Consider the following 17,666-nt stretch of genomic DNA (forward strand, 5'->3'; position numbering starts at 1 on the left):
TTTTTCATAAATAGATAGATTGAAATAGACAAATAGGCTATTAAAATTTTTTCTAAATAATATTGGCTCTTATTTGTAACAAATTTATGAGTATTAAATATGTATGCGTAAGAAAACACATTACACGGTTTGACTTTAATACAACTTTATAACAATTTGATGTTACATTAAATTTTGTATTTTATGATGTTTCAATTAAAATTTCCATTAGCAATGTCGCCTGAATATATTTGATTTTTTCAATTCCGTTTGGTCGGAATTTATATTATTCAATATAAAATGAATTTAATAAATGTAATTTTATTTTATTTTTGTATAGCCGTGGTTAGATCGACGTGGTTAGATGAGGTAAGTATCATTTCTTTACTTATTTTTCTTCAAAATAAATACATAAGTTAGATTAGGAAATTTAAAAAAAAATCACAGACTTGTACGTACGAATTGTTCACACATTTTTTATTTCTATAATTTTTGTACGTCTTTTTCGCAATAGACACTTCAAACATTCAAAAAATTTGAACACCGCCCCTGACATTGTGAGATTATAATTAAAAAATAATAAAATTATATTCGAAAACAGAAGCCAATTTCCTTAATACTAAAATACCATTATTTTTCAGTATTTGACTAAACTTCGAAAAAGACCGAAGGGAAAAAAAGCCGTTCACGTTAAATCTCAAAATGTTGTGAGTATTTACATCATATTTGGAACCACTGAAGCAAAGACAAGTATTGTTTGTTGTATATGCCTAGATATTTTCCGTAGATTCTCACTGCACTCCAGATCTACTATTTTATTTTAACGTTAAAGCTGATTGGTGCAACCCATTCTAAGGTTGAGTTGCAGACTCAAATTTGACATTGACTTTGACCGCTGACGATTAAAGAAAAGCAAAAGTTAAAGTTAACATCAAAGTTGACGATGCAACTCGCTCTAAATTACATTTCTTCAGTGGATAGATATTTCGCTAGCAAATAAAAATAAATAAAAAAATTTATCTTAAAGATTATATAACCTAAATTGTTTCATCTCAACATAAACTTGCACCTAACGTCGTGTAAAATTTAATATCAACGTCATCTTGCGCATGAATTGCTCCTCGCGTAACCTCATTGTAATTTCACCGTAGGTCCACATCGACACCTAATAGAATTATGTACAAGATTCGACCCCACATACTATACTGGTTCAAACCACGCGCTGACCTGAATCATGATAGGGTCAGAGTGCATCACTGCAAGCTAATTTACGGTCATAATTCAGAACTTTACGAAAATTTACGAATTTTGGTTTTGAGGAAAAAAATATTATATGATGTGTCAGTTGATTTTCCTGCTGCGTAGGTTATAAAAATCCATGTTCTCTGTCTACATGTCCTCAGTTGCATTCGGGGTTGTGAAGCCGCGAAGTCCGGGGTTAGCGTAAAAAAACCTTACAATTTTGAAGGTTAGGCTGTGATTTTACAACCGGCCGCCCGCTTCACGTCAACCCTCCTTGGGAATACGATTGTTGTCTATAAGCTGCCTAGAAACTGATAAACCACCCATTTATTTTATAAAACTTTAGGTAAAATCGACTTAACCTTTTTCAGCATATTTTTTAATCAGATTTTGAATGTGATTTCAGAGAAGATACACGAATCCTCTAGAAGATCAAGTAATATGGCCAATCTATCAAAATGGATATGACCTAAGCATAAACTCTGGTCATAAGGTGATGTCACCTCTACTGAGGTCAAAAAAACTTTATAGACACCCGGCTTATCGGACCAAAAACAATGTTGGGATTAGGTAATTATTAAAGTTTCTAACTAAAGACACAATTTGCAAGTAAACCTTGGAGAAAAAGTGAGTTCTCTGGACACTTGATGGCCCCAACTAGATTGCTTCAAATTATATTAAAGTGGACGAGGGGCGATAGTAGTTAGTTAGAGACAGAGGAACCGCGAACCAATAAACCTAATTATGTATATCAGTGGGTCTTGCTATTTTTATTATTTAATTGAAGGTAGAACCACGTACTAAATGCTATTAGACCGTTGGGACATTATTGATCAGTCAAAAATCTACGACTCGTGCTACAAAATCGACTGATGTAACCAAAGAATAAGAATAAGAATACACACAACAAGAATACAAACGCTAGGATGAGAGAGAGAGAGAGAGTAAGAAAGAAATTGGCAAATTCTACTAACATTATTAATGCGAAAGTTTGTGAGTATGTATGTGTGTATATGATGTTTGTTACTCTTTCACGCAAAATCTACTGGACCGATTGTTATGAAATTTGGTACACGGAGCGAAACTTTACAGCTTTAAATGTTGGTTTCAGGATGAAAACGTATATAGCGCCTGCGAAAAAACTCAAAAGAACGAGCACGGTGAGCATAACATAAGTTTTTCCTTGCCTAAAAATGGAACACATACAAGATGGACGCACTCCTGACAAAATGTATGGAACGTGTTGTATGATCTTCCATATTTATTCACACTATACAATTAATTGTTTAATCCATTATTGGTAACTTGCATAAATTGTGCGGCATTTTGTTAAGATTATTATTTTGTCAAGATTTGTTCTCACCCAAATTAATTTATCTATGTATAATTCGGTTGCATTGTCTTTGCCACGAGCGTACATGATTCTTGATGACTTCAAAGAGGGAAATGACCTGTCGGTCGTGTAAGGTACTGAAGTGATCAACCACAAAGAGACCTGGATACCCGTGCGATTGATAGGAAAGAATAGAAAATTCTAGAAACTGTATTCCAAGATTCTCTTTAACATCGCTTATGTCTACGGGTGGGTTGCACTATTCAACTTTGACGTTAACTTTAACACAGTAAAACGCAATGTACGCCATCGTTTAAACGTCAGCGGCGCACCCGCTAATGTTAACGTCAAAGTTGACTGGTGAATCTCACCCTAATTCCAGTTGCCGAAACGATACCATCGACCAGCGGGGCCTAACGTAAATGCCCACATACCTAGAGTGGGCGGGTTACATCCAGGTCACACCCTTCTGAAGCCCAAGGGAAGAACCTTGGAGTCTGCTGCGAATTTCCCCAAAGACAATACTGATCATTTAGTCTACGGAAACCCTATGCATTTTGGTATTACGTAAGTTAACATTACAAATAATCTTAATTTTAAAAAAATGGAATAACTCCAAGGTAGCTTCTATTCATACAGAAAAAATACCTAATGTAAATTACATTAAGTCAGTATCACAGTATTGAATTGTACCTATTGATTATTATTTTTCCTATTGTGAGCACCGAGTTTCCAAAATACAAAAAAATATCGCAAGCAAATTCTTATTCTATCGAACAGTCGTTTAAACCTATATTTCCCAACGTGCCACAGCGGTGGGGACACAAAAGTGATTATAAATTATTATATAAAAAACTAACCTAAATTTGTATTGATTTTCTTTTAGCTATAATAAGACGCGATCTAGAATACAATATTCAGATTTTAGAAGAATGAATGATGACGATGTTGTGGTAAGTGATTTTTTGTAATATAAAAAAAGGAAATAAATTATTTTAATGCAACAATAAAATGTACACTACGTACAAGAAATTTTGGTACAATTTATTGTTTTTAAATTTTTTACACAAAATTCACTCCTATATAATTAATTGTTTCAATTTATTAAGTGATTGAAAAAAAAGGTAAAAAAGCGCAAACACAAACTCAGACACATTTTTTTACAACTCCGATACCAAATAGAATGGTTATTTTTTCTTCACTTTGTTGACAGACTGTAGTCATACAAGAATATTAGTGATACTCCTTCATTACATTTTAAAACCTCTTTATTGCATTTCGAATGAAGAACAGAAACCAACAAGATTTTATTTGATGTGAATAAGATCACCTATATGTAACAAAAGTATTAAATGTTATCTGATAATAATATCTTTTAATTAATAGCGAACCCAATCGCTACAGTACCTAATTGTTTTTTTTTTATTTGCCAGGAAAATACAGTTTTAAAAGCAATTTTGAAATTAAAATCTTTTCAAGAACGAGCAGGACGGAGTAGGTAAGTTGTAATATGTATAATATTTAAACGTTAAATAATAACTAGTTTCATGATAATCTCACAGCCGATTTTTATGAAATTTGATATTGAAGTAGAACAAAAATACTAGTTTCTATCCCGACATTACCTTTTTGTGTAATTTACAAGTCGCATTTTTTTTTGCAGTAACGGAGTGGTTTGTATATGTTTTTATAAAAATATTTTTTGTGAGAATTTAGTAAATTTTACTAAAATTCTCTTTTAAAAATTAAAAGTCAAGAATATTCCTGACAAGCATTCTTATTTTTCATAAAAAGAAATCGCCTTTGTACGGACGCAAAAAACTACTAGACTGTTTTTTTTTACAGTTTTCATCAATAGAGAGTGTGGATACATACTTAAGTAATGCTGTATAATTTATTATAGTCACACCCGGGCGAACTAGGGACGGGCCGCTAGTCATATATAAATATTTTTTCAGATTGTGATCGGGATTGAGCCCCAGGATAAAAATGATATGTAAGTTTACAAAACTGATATTGTAAGATAGACTGAATTTAAAAAAAAAACGTTGTAGATAGTTCCTTAATAGTACAGTAAACATACATTAATATTAGCGTGGTGAAGGAGTGATGGTCAAGTGGTTAAGGTGCCGCCTGTGATCGAAAGTTCCCAGGTTCGAATCATACTCGTGCCACATGAGTTTGTACACCAATCCGACTCATGATAGTAATTTTCATAGAGCACAACTTGTTTTTGGAAAGAAAACATCGTGAGGGAACCAGCACACTGGTTGACTACTACTTAAGTTCGCTAGTGTCTACGTGCTTACTTGCCACAAACGCAGTAGGTAAGAAAGTTGATGGTAAAAGTCGTGTCTTTGAGTGGTTTGAATAAAATCTGACACCAGCCAGTGTCAGCCAGTGTCAGCGATTAACACACTCGAAAACAAGAAGTATGAGCGTACTGTAGCGAAGGGTTGTCATCTTGAGAAGTTCTCGCAGTTGGGTCAAGAGTCAGAAAGTGGTACTCTTGGATGGACATGCCTTCACATTGCGAGGAGATTCCTTTTATTGGAACCCCCTAAGTTGCTTGTGTTTTCTGGGCGACTAGCGCTTTTAATAAATACCTGTTATTTAGTATACAATTATACAACGCGAAAGTTTAAAAGTATCTACTTCATTTTACAGTCATTTTCTATTTTGATTGTAAGGTGTAAAAAGGATAGATATTACATAATATGTATGGAAATACACTTCCATGATAAAAAAAATCTATTCAAGCGAAATCTTCAAATAAAAATAATAAGATTTCTTTCAATAGATTTATTTTATTTATTTCTTAGCGATGACGGGTCAAACGAAGCAGCCGAGGTACAGTATAGCCTTCTTATTTTAGAAAAAAATAATCATAGTTTGACGTCATCCATTTTCTGCCAATAATTTTTTATGTTATTAAAATAACACAACATATTTTTTTGACACACAAAAGCGAAGCCTTGTTGCTCCGTTGTCCTGTCGCGCTGCGCTCCGTCAGTTGATCAACGCAGTATCGCATGCCCGAACTGCGTTCGATGTACCGCTTCCACCTGGCCCTGGCAGCAGGGCAAACAGGCAAACCCAAGAAATACTGGCTTGATATCGTCAGGGATGATATGCGACCGATGATTTGATAATAGGACAGTTGACAATCTTAGGGAATTGTAAAGAATATGTATATTCTAGGTAAAATAGTTATATTTAGGATCATTATGATAAATTTTAGACTGTAAGAATGCAGATCATTATACGAATATTTAAAATTGGTTGGTAAGTCCATTTTAAACAGTATACAATTATATAAAAACAAACTTCGCCATCACAAAAAACTAAAATTTGTTACAACTTTTATTTTTACTCATCACCATAAACGTAATATTTAATGTAGCTGTCGAACAAACATATCTTTCTTCGTGAACATTTTAGCACGTTGTGACGTCACTTGTTGGTGTCATTTAGTATGGAGCGTTAGTATGAGTCCAAAAATGCAAAAATGTGTGGTTTTATTTTTGTCATATCTTTGAAAGTATTGTCATTATCACAGCAATTTTTTCACTGGCGTTTCTAATAAAAACCAAAACAAAAAATTATCAACTAACCTATTAAGGACGCCCACACACTGGCGGAGGCAAATTTAATGGGGCATGGCGCTTATTTTCACGTTTATAATTTGGCATCATGTTGACCACTGTGTAACAAAAAAACACTGTGAAACAAAGTCGGCAACGGTATCAATGGGCTGCTGTGTTTGCTTACCATCGCGCGCCCAGCACGCTTGTTTGCCCACTATACCAGTAAAAAAATTGAATAAAATTCAGCATAGGTATAATTTGTTTCAAATATTTAGGTAATGGACTTGAGGAGAAGCAAAAAATATCAAAATCACGAGAAATTAGCTAGAGGAGACAAATATAACTCGTATTCAGGGTCCCAGCAGCGTTCAAAGGAAGAAGAGAAATCAGAGTCGGGCGAGTTTGACAGGAACGCTGGCAATCCGTACACGTTGCACAGGAATAGGTACCATCAAAACTGGATTTGGAATCATTTTGTGAGTATTTTTTTCATGACTACTTTTTTTTGACTGCGGTTTTATGGTAAACTAGCTGCGCTGCGGGGCTTCACTCCCCTGGGAATATCGGGATAAAAAGTACCTATGTGTTATTCCAGGTTATTTTCTACACGTCTACCGAAGTTCATAACAATCGGTCTAGTGGACAATGCGTGAAGAGGTAACAAACAAACAAACTTACTTTCAAATTTTATAATTATATTAGTTGGTATTAGCCACGGGGATAAACAAGTCTTAATTTTTTTTTAAATTTATTTATTAAGGTTTACCAATATTTGTTTACATGTATACTTAATTTCAGATTTTTACACAAAGCAGTTTACTAAATGTAACAAATACTTATAGGTAAACACGACATGCATCAATAATCTTAACAAGTTAGGGTAGCTTAGCTAACGAAGAAGTTCATACAAAAATATTAACTAATTTGCTTAGGTTCTAGATATTGGAAAGCAGCTTTCCGTATCTTACCCAAGGAATCTGCATGAATATCTATTATATTACGCAATTCATTCACGAATCTACTAAGTCTTGGCACAGGTGAATTTGGGCCAAATCTAGTTCTACGGAAACAGGGACTAAGTGGTTCGATACTTTTACGCGGATATCTAAATGGCACTCGGAATTTAAATTTACTTAAGAGTTGGGGCAGTCTAATGAGTTATTAAACATTTTCCATGCAAACGTAAGATCCCATTGAGTTCTACGGTTAGTTAAAGATTCAACTCTAAAATGTGACAGACGTTTTCTATATGAAGGCAATGTGTGTTTAGATACCAGTAGAGTGAGCCAGATGACACATAAATCTTTGGATTTTCAAGTCTTTTCGTGTTATGTTTATTTCTGCATTCTCTACTTTGTATTTTGTCCTCATGTGTTGCCTGTTACATTCGGCTGTGATCAACGTAAAGAATACATTCTACAATTTTGAAAATTCGGACGTGATTAAAGACGACTCTCCCTGGGAATACTGTTGTTGCATATCAGCTGACTAGGTTATGTGTCCCTTAGTCGTCTCGTACAACATCCACGGAAGGATATGGAGTGGTTCTAGATAATGATGATGATTATGATTTGTTACATAACGTTCAAGTTTTTACTAGAATTCCATATTTGACGACCTCGGTGGCGCAGTGGTAAAGTGCTTGCCTCTGAACCGAGAGGTCCCGGGTTCGATCCCCGGTCGGGTCATGATGAAAAATGATATTTTTCTGATTGGCCCGGGTCTTGGATGTTTATCTATCTAAGTATTTGTTATAAAATATAGTATCGTTGAGTTAGTATCCCATAATACAAGTCTAGAACTTACTTTGGGGCTAGCTCAATCTGTGTGATTTGTCCTAATATATTTATTTATTTATTTATATTTATATTGATGAGATAATTATATTTTATGTTAACAACACTAAATACTAATTCCACTATATATAGATGGATGGAGATCACATGAACATAGATCCTTATGGGCCAAAAGTTGGTGCAATTGGACCAACGGGCTACGATCTATTTTTCGGTAGAAAGTGGTGGTATTTTAATCAGGTAACGTACGATTAATTTTTTTCCCGGGAATAAAATAAAACCTGTTTATTTATTTGATTTTGCTGCATAAGTAGATTAATAGTAAGCATTAGTAACTAGAAAGATAAGATTCGAAAGGATCGACCCACCCGTCTACCGCACCGCTGCCACACGCCAAAAAACGTCCAAAGAAAAGTGAACTTTAAAACGTCCACTGTAGACATTATTTACATTAACAACCAAGCGGACTGTTCGCTGTGAGATCTCGTGTTGTCGTCGTAAAGTCTACAAAAAAACATAAAAATATCTGTTTTTGCAAATTAATGTACTAAATTATTGTTTCTATAAAATGCAAAAGTACCTCGCATTTTATTCAAAACAAAATAGGTCTAATACCCTTTTTTTTTTCAGGATGACTATAAGCCACTGGGATGAATTTGGAACAACACCAATTTAGTACCTGTATGAAATGTGTAAAAAGAACTTAAATTGATAGAAAATCTATAAATTATATCTGAAAATAAATTATTTCACATATGCCTTGTTTTAAACTGAAGTCTTAGTGAGAGTTTAAGAAAATAGGTTTCGAAACAACCGCTTACTGCTACTAATTTTAATTTTCTTACAAAAACTCACACTAGGGCCTCTGATCCCTAAGATTTAGATTTTTAATATAAGAACATAAAAAGCCCCTATACAGGTGCAGTTCTTTCCATACCTACTTTTGTATTTGTACTTATATTATTAACAGCGAAAGTACACTCTTTCCATTTTGTCTGTCACGCTTTCACGCCCAAACCGCTGATTCAATTTTGACCCGGGGTTCAATTAATCATAGGCATTCACGGACGAAGTTGTGGTCAATAGCTAGTAAAATTATAATACAAAGAAAAACTTCTCACATAAAACTTGATGAAACTTGACGGTCCAAAAACGTCTGAACGGAAATACCATCGTCACGGTCACCGCTTGACATTTGGGAGAAATCACAGAAATGAGAAAATAACCACTTCAATTTATTTCGATGTAATGTTCTTATATCAGTGAAAACAACATAGAAATTCTGTACAGATAAACAAAAAGAAAAGTATCTGCATGTCGCACAGAAATATATAAAATGTGTTTATAAAATTGTACAAGGGCATTAATTAAATTTTCCATATTAAATAAATAAATAAATATATTAGGACAAATCACACAAATTGAGCTAGCCCCAAAGTAAGTTCGAGACTTGTGTTATGGGATACTAACTCAACGATACTATATTTTATAACAAATACATATATAGATAAACATCCAAGACCCGGGCCAATTAGAAAAAGATCATTTTCCATCATGACCCGACCGGGGATCGAACCCGGGACCTCTCGGTTCTGTGGCAAGAACTTTACCACTGCGCCACCGAGGTCGTCATATATCATATAACATATATATATACAATCATGGTTGTATCATTAACCCTGCCTGTATATCTCCTATTTAATTTGAGAAGGTATACTTCGAGATAGGATTTTCGCATATCATGGTCGATATGTAGTCGTATGTATTATATTCCACATGATAGCCACGACCACGACCCTCAGCTATGTGGAACATGACTTTCATATAGAATTGCCTACTTTACTACATATAGTATAAAGTCTCCTGCCGCGTCTGTTTATATATATGTTTATACCGAAACGGATTTTGATGCAGTTTCAAGTCATTATCATCATATCGAGTGTGTTATTGCTAACACTGGTGTAAAATTTTATTCAAGTCGCCTAAAGGCATCTGACATGACTTTTACGAATGCCTACCTCCACCTAGTGGCAGGTAGTTGCATACGACACTAGGGAACTAAATTGTCAATCAGTATGCAGGTTTCCTCACGATGTTTTCCTTCACCGGAAGCAAATCGTGGTCTCAACTCAAAATCAATGATCAAAATAGTTTATTTTCAGATTACAAAGATTCACACTTATGTCAGTAATTACGTATACTATGTTAGTAAATTAAATTGAAATCGAATTATATTCAAATCACAATCAAAAATTATACATCACAATCATTATTATCAAATTATTTTAGAAAATGTTTATTCAAAAATAGTATTTTGTGTACTTTTTTTACACTTTAATTTATACAATTAATAAATAAGTTTTGAATACGTAACGGTACACAATTTTCAACATTCTATGATTCCAGCTAATTTCCTGTTCCGACACTTCCATTGTTCCTTCTGTTCCGGTTCCGTGTTCAAAATAATATAGTTTTTTAATAAAAAAATATATTTATTTACATTTGGTTTTATTTAACTTATTTTTATAATTATTATAACTTTTCATGGAGTGTAAATATTTTTTTATGACAATAAAGTGAACCAAATCAAAATTTCCCTCGCAAATCAGCATAAATTGTAGCAGAAACAAAAATTCGAACGATAAAAAATATAATTTGTAAAATTGCTAATGAAAACTTGGAATTCACTTTCATGGTCGTGTATTTTAATCGCGGTTCTGTTAAAAATTAATGGAAAAAGTTAGATTGATTCGTAGTTATTACAAATAACGCACTATGGAACCGAAATGGCTATATTTAAGCATATTGTTGTTATAAGTGTAAGAAACTTGTATTAAATCCACCTGAGTGGTTTCTCGGTGTTTTCCTCAGCCATAAAGCATTGGAGTCCAGGGTCCCCTTTCTTATTTTTCTGCTCTACTTAACACGGTTTTCGGCATCTTTAGCTGTCAGCAGAAAAATTATAAAAAGTAAAAAAGTTTTATTTCATCGATTTTATGAATTAAACAGGTGCTCTTTGTGTCAGAGCTATTCGAACTGTTTGTCTGAGACATATCAAAAATGTGTAAAATCCCTCCCTTTCGGTACAATTTTACCGACTTTCAGGGAAATTAAATTATTTGTAATGTTATTTGCAGATTATTTCACAATGTGCCGCGGTTAGTTTACAGGAACAACTAGAACATGTAGCGGTATGTGTATTTTTTTGATGTAAAATAAACTTGTTATAGCCTGTGATTGCCCAATAAAAATTAAAATATTTTGCAAAAATTATCAATTTAAATAAAATGTTGTGTTTTATTCAGAGACGGCGTCTCGAGAGTCAGAGGCACTTTTTATCAGTAAGTAAGATTTTTGTATCTAGATATTTGCACTTGATTTTTTTTAATAAGGCGTTTTTTACTTTTTTTTACAACCTAATTTGATATATATCCAAAATATTTACATTTGCAATATTTTTAAAAACCCATTAATATGTAAGACTAGGTACAGATTGTTAAATACATTTTATTGTTGTGCATATTTTATTATTGTTTTCAGAGACGTTTACTCCAGGAACATAATGATGACGAATCTGTAAGTATCTGATATCAAATAAAACATACTACTACCGCTTAATTACTGTAAAATAAATAAAACTGCATTCTCTTGTTATCATAGATTGTCTTAACGATTTCAGTCTAAATATTTATAATGAATTTGAAGACAGTTGCCTACAGTTGAAACATATAGGATATCTTTCGTCTGAGCATATATATAAATATTTTATAAATATGATGCCTGATTCGACTATGATTTTACAAGCAGCCGCGATTTACTCGTTGCACTGCGTCATACATCAATCCGTCGCGCCGCTTAACGAGGACATCGGGCGACACAAATCCATCTTTGCTTGTACAACAAAATCAGCACGTTTTCTCAGGATAAGCTAAGATTGATTCGCCCTTGAGGCGAAACGATGATCATTCAATGTCAGTTCAAATCAGTCTGTTTATAAGCCGTTGTTATGTATGGAGAGACTTTGCAATAATGTTAAGTTTCATGTTGAGTTTAGTGTTGATGCTGATTACGAGTTTAAGGTTCTCTAGTATGTATGCGACCAATTGCCACTAGATGTCGGTAGGTAATCGTAAAAGTCATGCGTTTAGGCGACTTGAATAAAATCTCACACCATTGTTAGCAATAACACATCTTAAAGACTGATTATGCAAATTAAGGTAGGCTCTGTTCGGATTAACTTTCTCTTCTTTATATAAGACAGAGATGTCTTATATATCTGAATATTTTCCGGCTTTTTCCTTAGTTGAAAGCGCTCAAAGTCGCTCGCTGGCAATCCTTTTTGTTCAGATTATAAATGTATGAGTAAAACATTTTTATTTATTTAACAGAAATGACAATATCACTATTTAAATATTGCTCATTTTAATCGCATCCTATAATGTATCCATTGCATTTTAAGTGTAATATTTATCCATCCTCATAATCTATCGATAAAGAAGGCTGTTGATAAATAATCTGTTTAGAATTCGCGTGATCACTTCGTGAATATTGTTGACAATCATTAATTAGCTTTGTCACAGACGAGTCAAAAGACTTACTCCTGTAGGGCTGTTTAGAAAGAACTTGGTTCAAACTAAAAAGTGTGACTACATTTTTATGTTAACTAACATTAGTTGCAATCATGGTTGATGCTACAATTAAGGTACAAAGAAGATTCTACGCCCCAGGGGGGTCCATTCTCGGTGTTCCGTCGCTGCCCAGCCACCTGCCGCAAGCTGAGCCCATATTGCCAGGTCACACGTTGCTAAGGCCAGCGCTGGGCATGCTAAAATCGGCAGTAAAATTTCCCCATAGAGAGATGGAGAATGGAGCTGGGGTGTATGGCAACCCCGACAATTTGGGAATTAGGTAAGATGTATTTATTTTGTGTTATTACAAAAACTTGTAAAAGTCGGTCTTGCAGCCTGAGTCTTTGAACCGAGAGATGGTACAGCGAGAAAAGATACGATTTTTGAGGTATTTGTTTAATTATAACTTTTTTTAACACGCTACCTACCAGTATCAGGTATTAATAAGTTCTGTGTATTGGTATGTCTGGTTGTGTTGTGTCATGAAAGCTCCCAAACAGTTGAATTAATTTTGGTTTGAATTAATTTTGATCTTATTTGTTTTCTGTTAAAAATAATCGTAAGTGTCGTTAACCATAATTGAATTTAATTTTTATTTAATTTCTCCGAGATCCGAGATCACCCTGACAAGATTATATTTAAGTAAATCTTGTTTCTCTTTCAGATATGATGGATTGAACGAGAGGCTTTTGTATACTGGATTCAGAAGAATTCCAGGGCTCAGAAGGATTCCGTCTAATTACATTATGGTAAATATTTAATACCTCCGTAGTTTAGTGGCAAAAATGGCGTTGACATATTTGCAATTGATTAAGTATGTTTTTTTTTTCTTTGAGATAAAATTTGTTAAAATGAGTTAAAATTTGTTGTAGCCTATTCGAACTCTAAAACTATTATGTGAATATTGGTAGATAAATATCTACTCAACCATTAATAAAACCTCTTCATAGTCGTATTCCTCATGGCTGAGGGTCGTGGTCATTACGTGGAATTAAACACATACAACAACTTTCAACCAGTGTGCAGGTTTCCTCACGATGTTTTCCTTCACCGGAAGCAAGTGGTGGTCGATAAAATCTACTTATAATACATGAGTCAGATTGGTATACAAACTCATGTGGCACGAGAAAGGATTCAAACCTGGGATCGATCCACCGGCAGCCGTCTTAACCTTTACACCACCACCGCTGGTGGCGCCGTAGATAAGACAAATGGGTGGCGCAGTGAGTCGCTAGTTCGTGCATTCACTCAGCCTATGAAAGTGGTAGTAACTTTTGATCACTTATCAAAATGGGTGACCAAAATATATTTTGCTCTTTTGTATTTCGAATGGAATCCTCGACCCAGCAAACTTTGTCAGCATTAAAACCCACCAAACCCCATTCGGCCCGCGTGCGGTGGGTCTTATCGATATTTTTATATCCTATCCATCCTAATCTTTACCAAAACTATAAAATAAGAAAGCGAGTTTGTTTGTTACCGTTTCACGTTGTATCTACTCAATCAATCTACTTTAAATTTCTCATACACGTAGATTTCCTGTGGGAAATTCACGCGGCCGAAGCCGCAAACCGCGCGTAAAAGGTAGGTACTTATATTTATATTATAATAGGTATCTACAAAATTTAATTGTTACAATTTCTTTACAGATTCTACCACAGCGAAGCCCAAGCAATACACGCAATGGAAACCCTATGTAAGATTTCATTTTGTTATTAAAGGTCACGAGCGCCATCTAGCGGAAGACAAGTAAATTAAAGATCAAACAGTTGGCAGGTTTCCTCTTGATGCTGGTTACACACTGTCACCGAACTCTGATGCCGACGCGAATATATGAACATTGCGTAGTTTGTATGAGAGCTATTATTTACCGCAAGAAAAACCAGCAATGTACGTCGAAACTGAAAAATTTGGCGAACTGTTGGTCGGCATGGTTTATTCCTTTTTTTTTCATTAGTGTTGATCACAATAACTGTCGTTATTATAATTTGAAAACTTGCATTAAATAAAAGTATGACACGTATTACATTAGGTATATATTTATTTCAGGTAACTAGGACCCATTCATTAAATTAATAATAAATATAATTTGTGTTAACATTAAGTTTGTATTGGTACCTAACTACTCCTATTAGATATGTAATTACATAATTCAACAATTTAATCTACTTGAATAAAATTAATGTATTTATACTTTTACACATTTTAGAATCCTCATAGGTGCCCCTGTTTCAATTGATTCAGTAAGTAATTTTGTACTCATAAAAGATCAATTGTTTCTGAAGATTTCATATAATTACAAACACAATATTTCTCTAGGATCATCTTACAACGGACCCTATGACTTTGAAAGAAGTTATGCAAAACAGAGAAGAAACAGAAAGGTATGTATCTATTTAAATTATAAATTAAAATTAAATAATAAATAAAATTTATTACATAAATTTATATTTAAAAAATGGTAAGCCCTCCTGGCATAATAGGGACCAACACTGTTTGAATGAGTTTCTTTCGGCATTTCTTATCAGCAGTGGTCGTTCCGAAATGCTAGTAGTTTGTAGCTTTGGTAAACATCATTTAATTTAGAATATGACGTGAAAAAGTGCCTGTGAAGGCCTAATTTCTGAATAAATTATTTGATTTTGATTTAAATTGAAAAAAAAAAAGACATCTGTAACTTTATGTCAAAAGGGCATTCCATTATTACGTTTACGAGAAAAGGCCTGTAAATTTTCTATCCATATGATCCCTCCAGCTGACGTCGAAACTATATTTCGTAACTACATGCGATCGAAGACTTTATCATTCTCGTTCGTAACCACACATTTAATTTTCAGAGCTATAAAGGAATTCTTCAAAAAGGTTGTAAGTTTATAATTTCTAAAATTTTTTTCATAATCGTTATCGGATATTTTAAAATAATTCATTTCTTACAGGCAGATACTAATCGAAACAGTGCTTCGGGAAATTGGTAAGAATTTTAAACACAATAAAGTGCCTATATTATTGAATATGCTGATGTTTTTGTAAATCATTTTGATAATATATTTTTTAGGAAACTCAAAGACGATGTGAGTACTAAGTTTCTGTAGTTACTTTATTTCCCATAAAAAAATTTTGTTAACCGCCTATGTCATTATTGCCATAAGCTTTTATTGTCGTCAGAGAGATATTTAGGCATTTAAAGTCTGACAAAAACCCATGTCCATTCTGTAAACAGTTGAGGAGTACTATGGTTGGGAACTGATCCTGGGTCTTGCTTATCATAATAATGCATTCATGGACACTGAAGCGATTTGGGAAATTTCAACTCTATAGGACAACTGGAAGTAGGAGAAATCTAACTTTCAAGATTTGATTGCAGACAATGGGACAGGTGAAACTAAATAAATGCTTGTAATAAATAAGAAACGCACGCACAACGCTAAAATATCAGATATTATAAAATAGCCTTTGCCAGCAGAATCGTCTTTTTTTCACCAATTTTTAACCTCCGACGCAATAAGAGGGGTGTTATAAGTTTGACCTCTAAGTGTGCCTGTCTGTCTGTTTATGTACGTGGCACTGTAGCTCATCAACGGGTGGTGTTTTTTTTATTATATGATAGCTAATTTTTATGCGGTGGTTCTTGGATTCAAAATCGATTCAGCCGTTCGAATGTTGTAGCGGAATGAATATTGAAAGTCGGGGGTTTTTTGATATATCTAACAAATAAACTTTTATGTATATTAAAACATTTCAGAAACCGCTCGTAGCGCTTCGGTATGGTAAAAATGAAGAAAATAGTGGTGAATCTCAAAAAAAACTTAGAGCTGAAGATGACAAAGATGAGAGTAGTGGTTCCTCCTCCGAAGAGGTCACAAAACTGCACGGTGAATCTGCTTCTGATGAGGGCAAGACCGAAGTTGAGGATAAAAAAACTTGGTTTGCTAAATCAAAGGTAGGTTGTACTGTTAATAATTTTGTGGCTTTTTAATTTTTCGAGAAATTTGTCTCGTTCTTTCTTTAAAAAATTACGGAAATCCAATATTAATTATGCTATTGCATCCGATCATGGTATCAGTAGGTACTTCGACGAAGCACTTATTAAATCCATGCATCAGATAGCTTAATAATTATTGGATTTCCATAATTTTTTTAAAGTGAAACCTTTAGCGGCGTTGTGCACTTTTTGTGTTGGGTAAAAAATGTTAAACTCACGTCAGGAAACGTGACCTGAAAATGCGTAAGACGTCAGAAATGCACAACGTTAATATTCAAGTTTTCAATTCTGTCGGCACTCCCGGAATGCCACCCTTTTTTTTTTATTTAAAATTTTCCCTTTTTATGTAACGTATCGCTATTTGTCTATATTTAATTTATTTCCTATTTATTTGACGTTGAAATTAAAGATCAGAGTCATACCCGTTGACGTCCATTTGACGGGACAACACAGAACAACGTAGAAATTGTATCGCGAAGCACAACTTTGCAATGTGCCATGGCTCTTATAGCATTTCCTCGCATCAAATCTTGAATTATAAAATAATTACAAAATTATCAACGCAACAAACTACAAGCATTAATCTAAGTAATATTTCTTTTTTTTTTAGACTATGTACAACAATATCAAGATCAACAGTCACGCACCAGACATGGCTGAATATATGCCAGTTGAGCCAAACGATTTCGAAGATTTGAGGAATTGGTGGTTTTACAATCAAGTGTGTAAAAATATGCTATTCATTATGCAATTTTCATTTTTCGAAGTATATGTACTTAAATAATATTTTTTTATTATTTACAGGATGATTTCAAAGCATTCAAAGATGTCGACAGCGACATTGACACCCCAACGACAACCGAGACGCTTAAATACAAATCAGAAAAATCAAATGAAGAATAAATAATTCGTACGAAATGTATTTTTACTTGACTATCCCAACTAACATTATAAATATGAAAGTAAGTATATTTGTTACCTCTTCACAGTTTATCTGCTTCTTCACATCTTCGTGAATTGTGAATTTTTCATGTGTAGTTTGGACTATGTAGAAGGACGGACATATGGTATCTTTTATCCCGAAAATATAAATGTTCCTGTGGGAAATTCACGCGGACA

General features: G+C 33.8%; 2 protein-coding genes across 3 annotated transcripts; both read left to right on the top strand.

The window, feature by feature from the left end:
• The first annotated feature begins 137 nt into the window (after positions 1–137).
• LOC128670245 (uncharacterized) lies at positions 138–8,693 on the top strand. The gene is made up of 13 exons (XM_053745760.2): positions 138–348; positions 621–686; positions 1,628–1,791; positions 2,333–2,381; positions 2,937–3,121; positions 3,441–3,507; positions 3,988–4,052; positions 4,218–4,227; positions 4,513–4,550; positions 5,377–5,404; positions 6,417–6,617; positions 8,070–8,177; positions 8,568–8,693. The coding sequence occupies exons 1-13, from the start codon at positions 280–282 to the stop codon at positions 8,589–8,591; spliced, it is 1,074 nt and encodes a 357-aa protein (XP_053601735.1). The 5' UTR covers positions 138–279; the 3' UTR covers positions 8,592–8,693.
• Positions 8,694–10,607: 1,914 nt separating this feature from the next.
• Positions 10,608–17,465, top strand: LOC128670243 (uncharacterized). Of its 2 annotated transcripts, none has more exons than XM_053745757.2 (15): positions 10,608–10,756; positions 11,075–11,128; positions 11,243–11,278; positions 11,478–11,513; positions 12,640–12,845; positions 13,230–13,314; positions 14,215–14,261; positions 14,775–14,808; positions 14,885–14,949; positions 15,403–15,430; positions 15,502–15,536; positions 15,621–15,636; positions 16,308–16,505; positions 17,158–17,268; positions 17,352–17,465. In XM_053745757.2, the coding sequence occupies exons 1-15, from the start codon at positions 10,724–10,726 to the stop codon at positions 17,448–17,450; spliced, it is 1,083 nt and encodes a 360-aa protein (XP_053601732.1). In that variant the 5' UTR covers positions 10,608–10,723; the 3' UTR covers positions 17,451–17,465. The 2 variants fall into 2 exon arrangements, with proteins under 2 accessions (XP_053601732.1, XP_053601733.1); XM_053745758.2 differs by having other exon boundaries at positions 15,403–15,427.
• The last annotated feature ends 201 nt before the right edge of the window (positions 17,466–17,666 follow it).

The sequence above is a fragment of the Plodia interpunctella genome, chromosome 5 (assembly GCF_027563975.2).
Source record: "Plodia interpunctella isolate USDA-ARS_2022_Savannah chromosome 5, ilPloInte3.2, whole genome shotgun sequence".
NCBI classification, from domain to species: Eukaryota; Metazoa; Arthropoda; class Insecta; order Lepidoptera; family Pyralidae; genus Plodia; species Plodia interpunctella.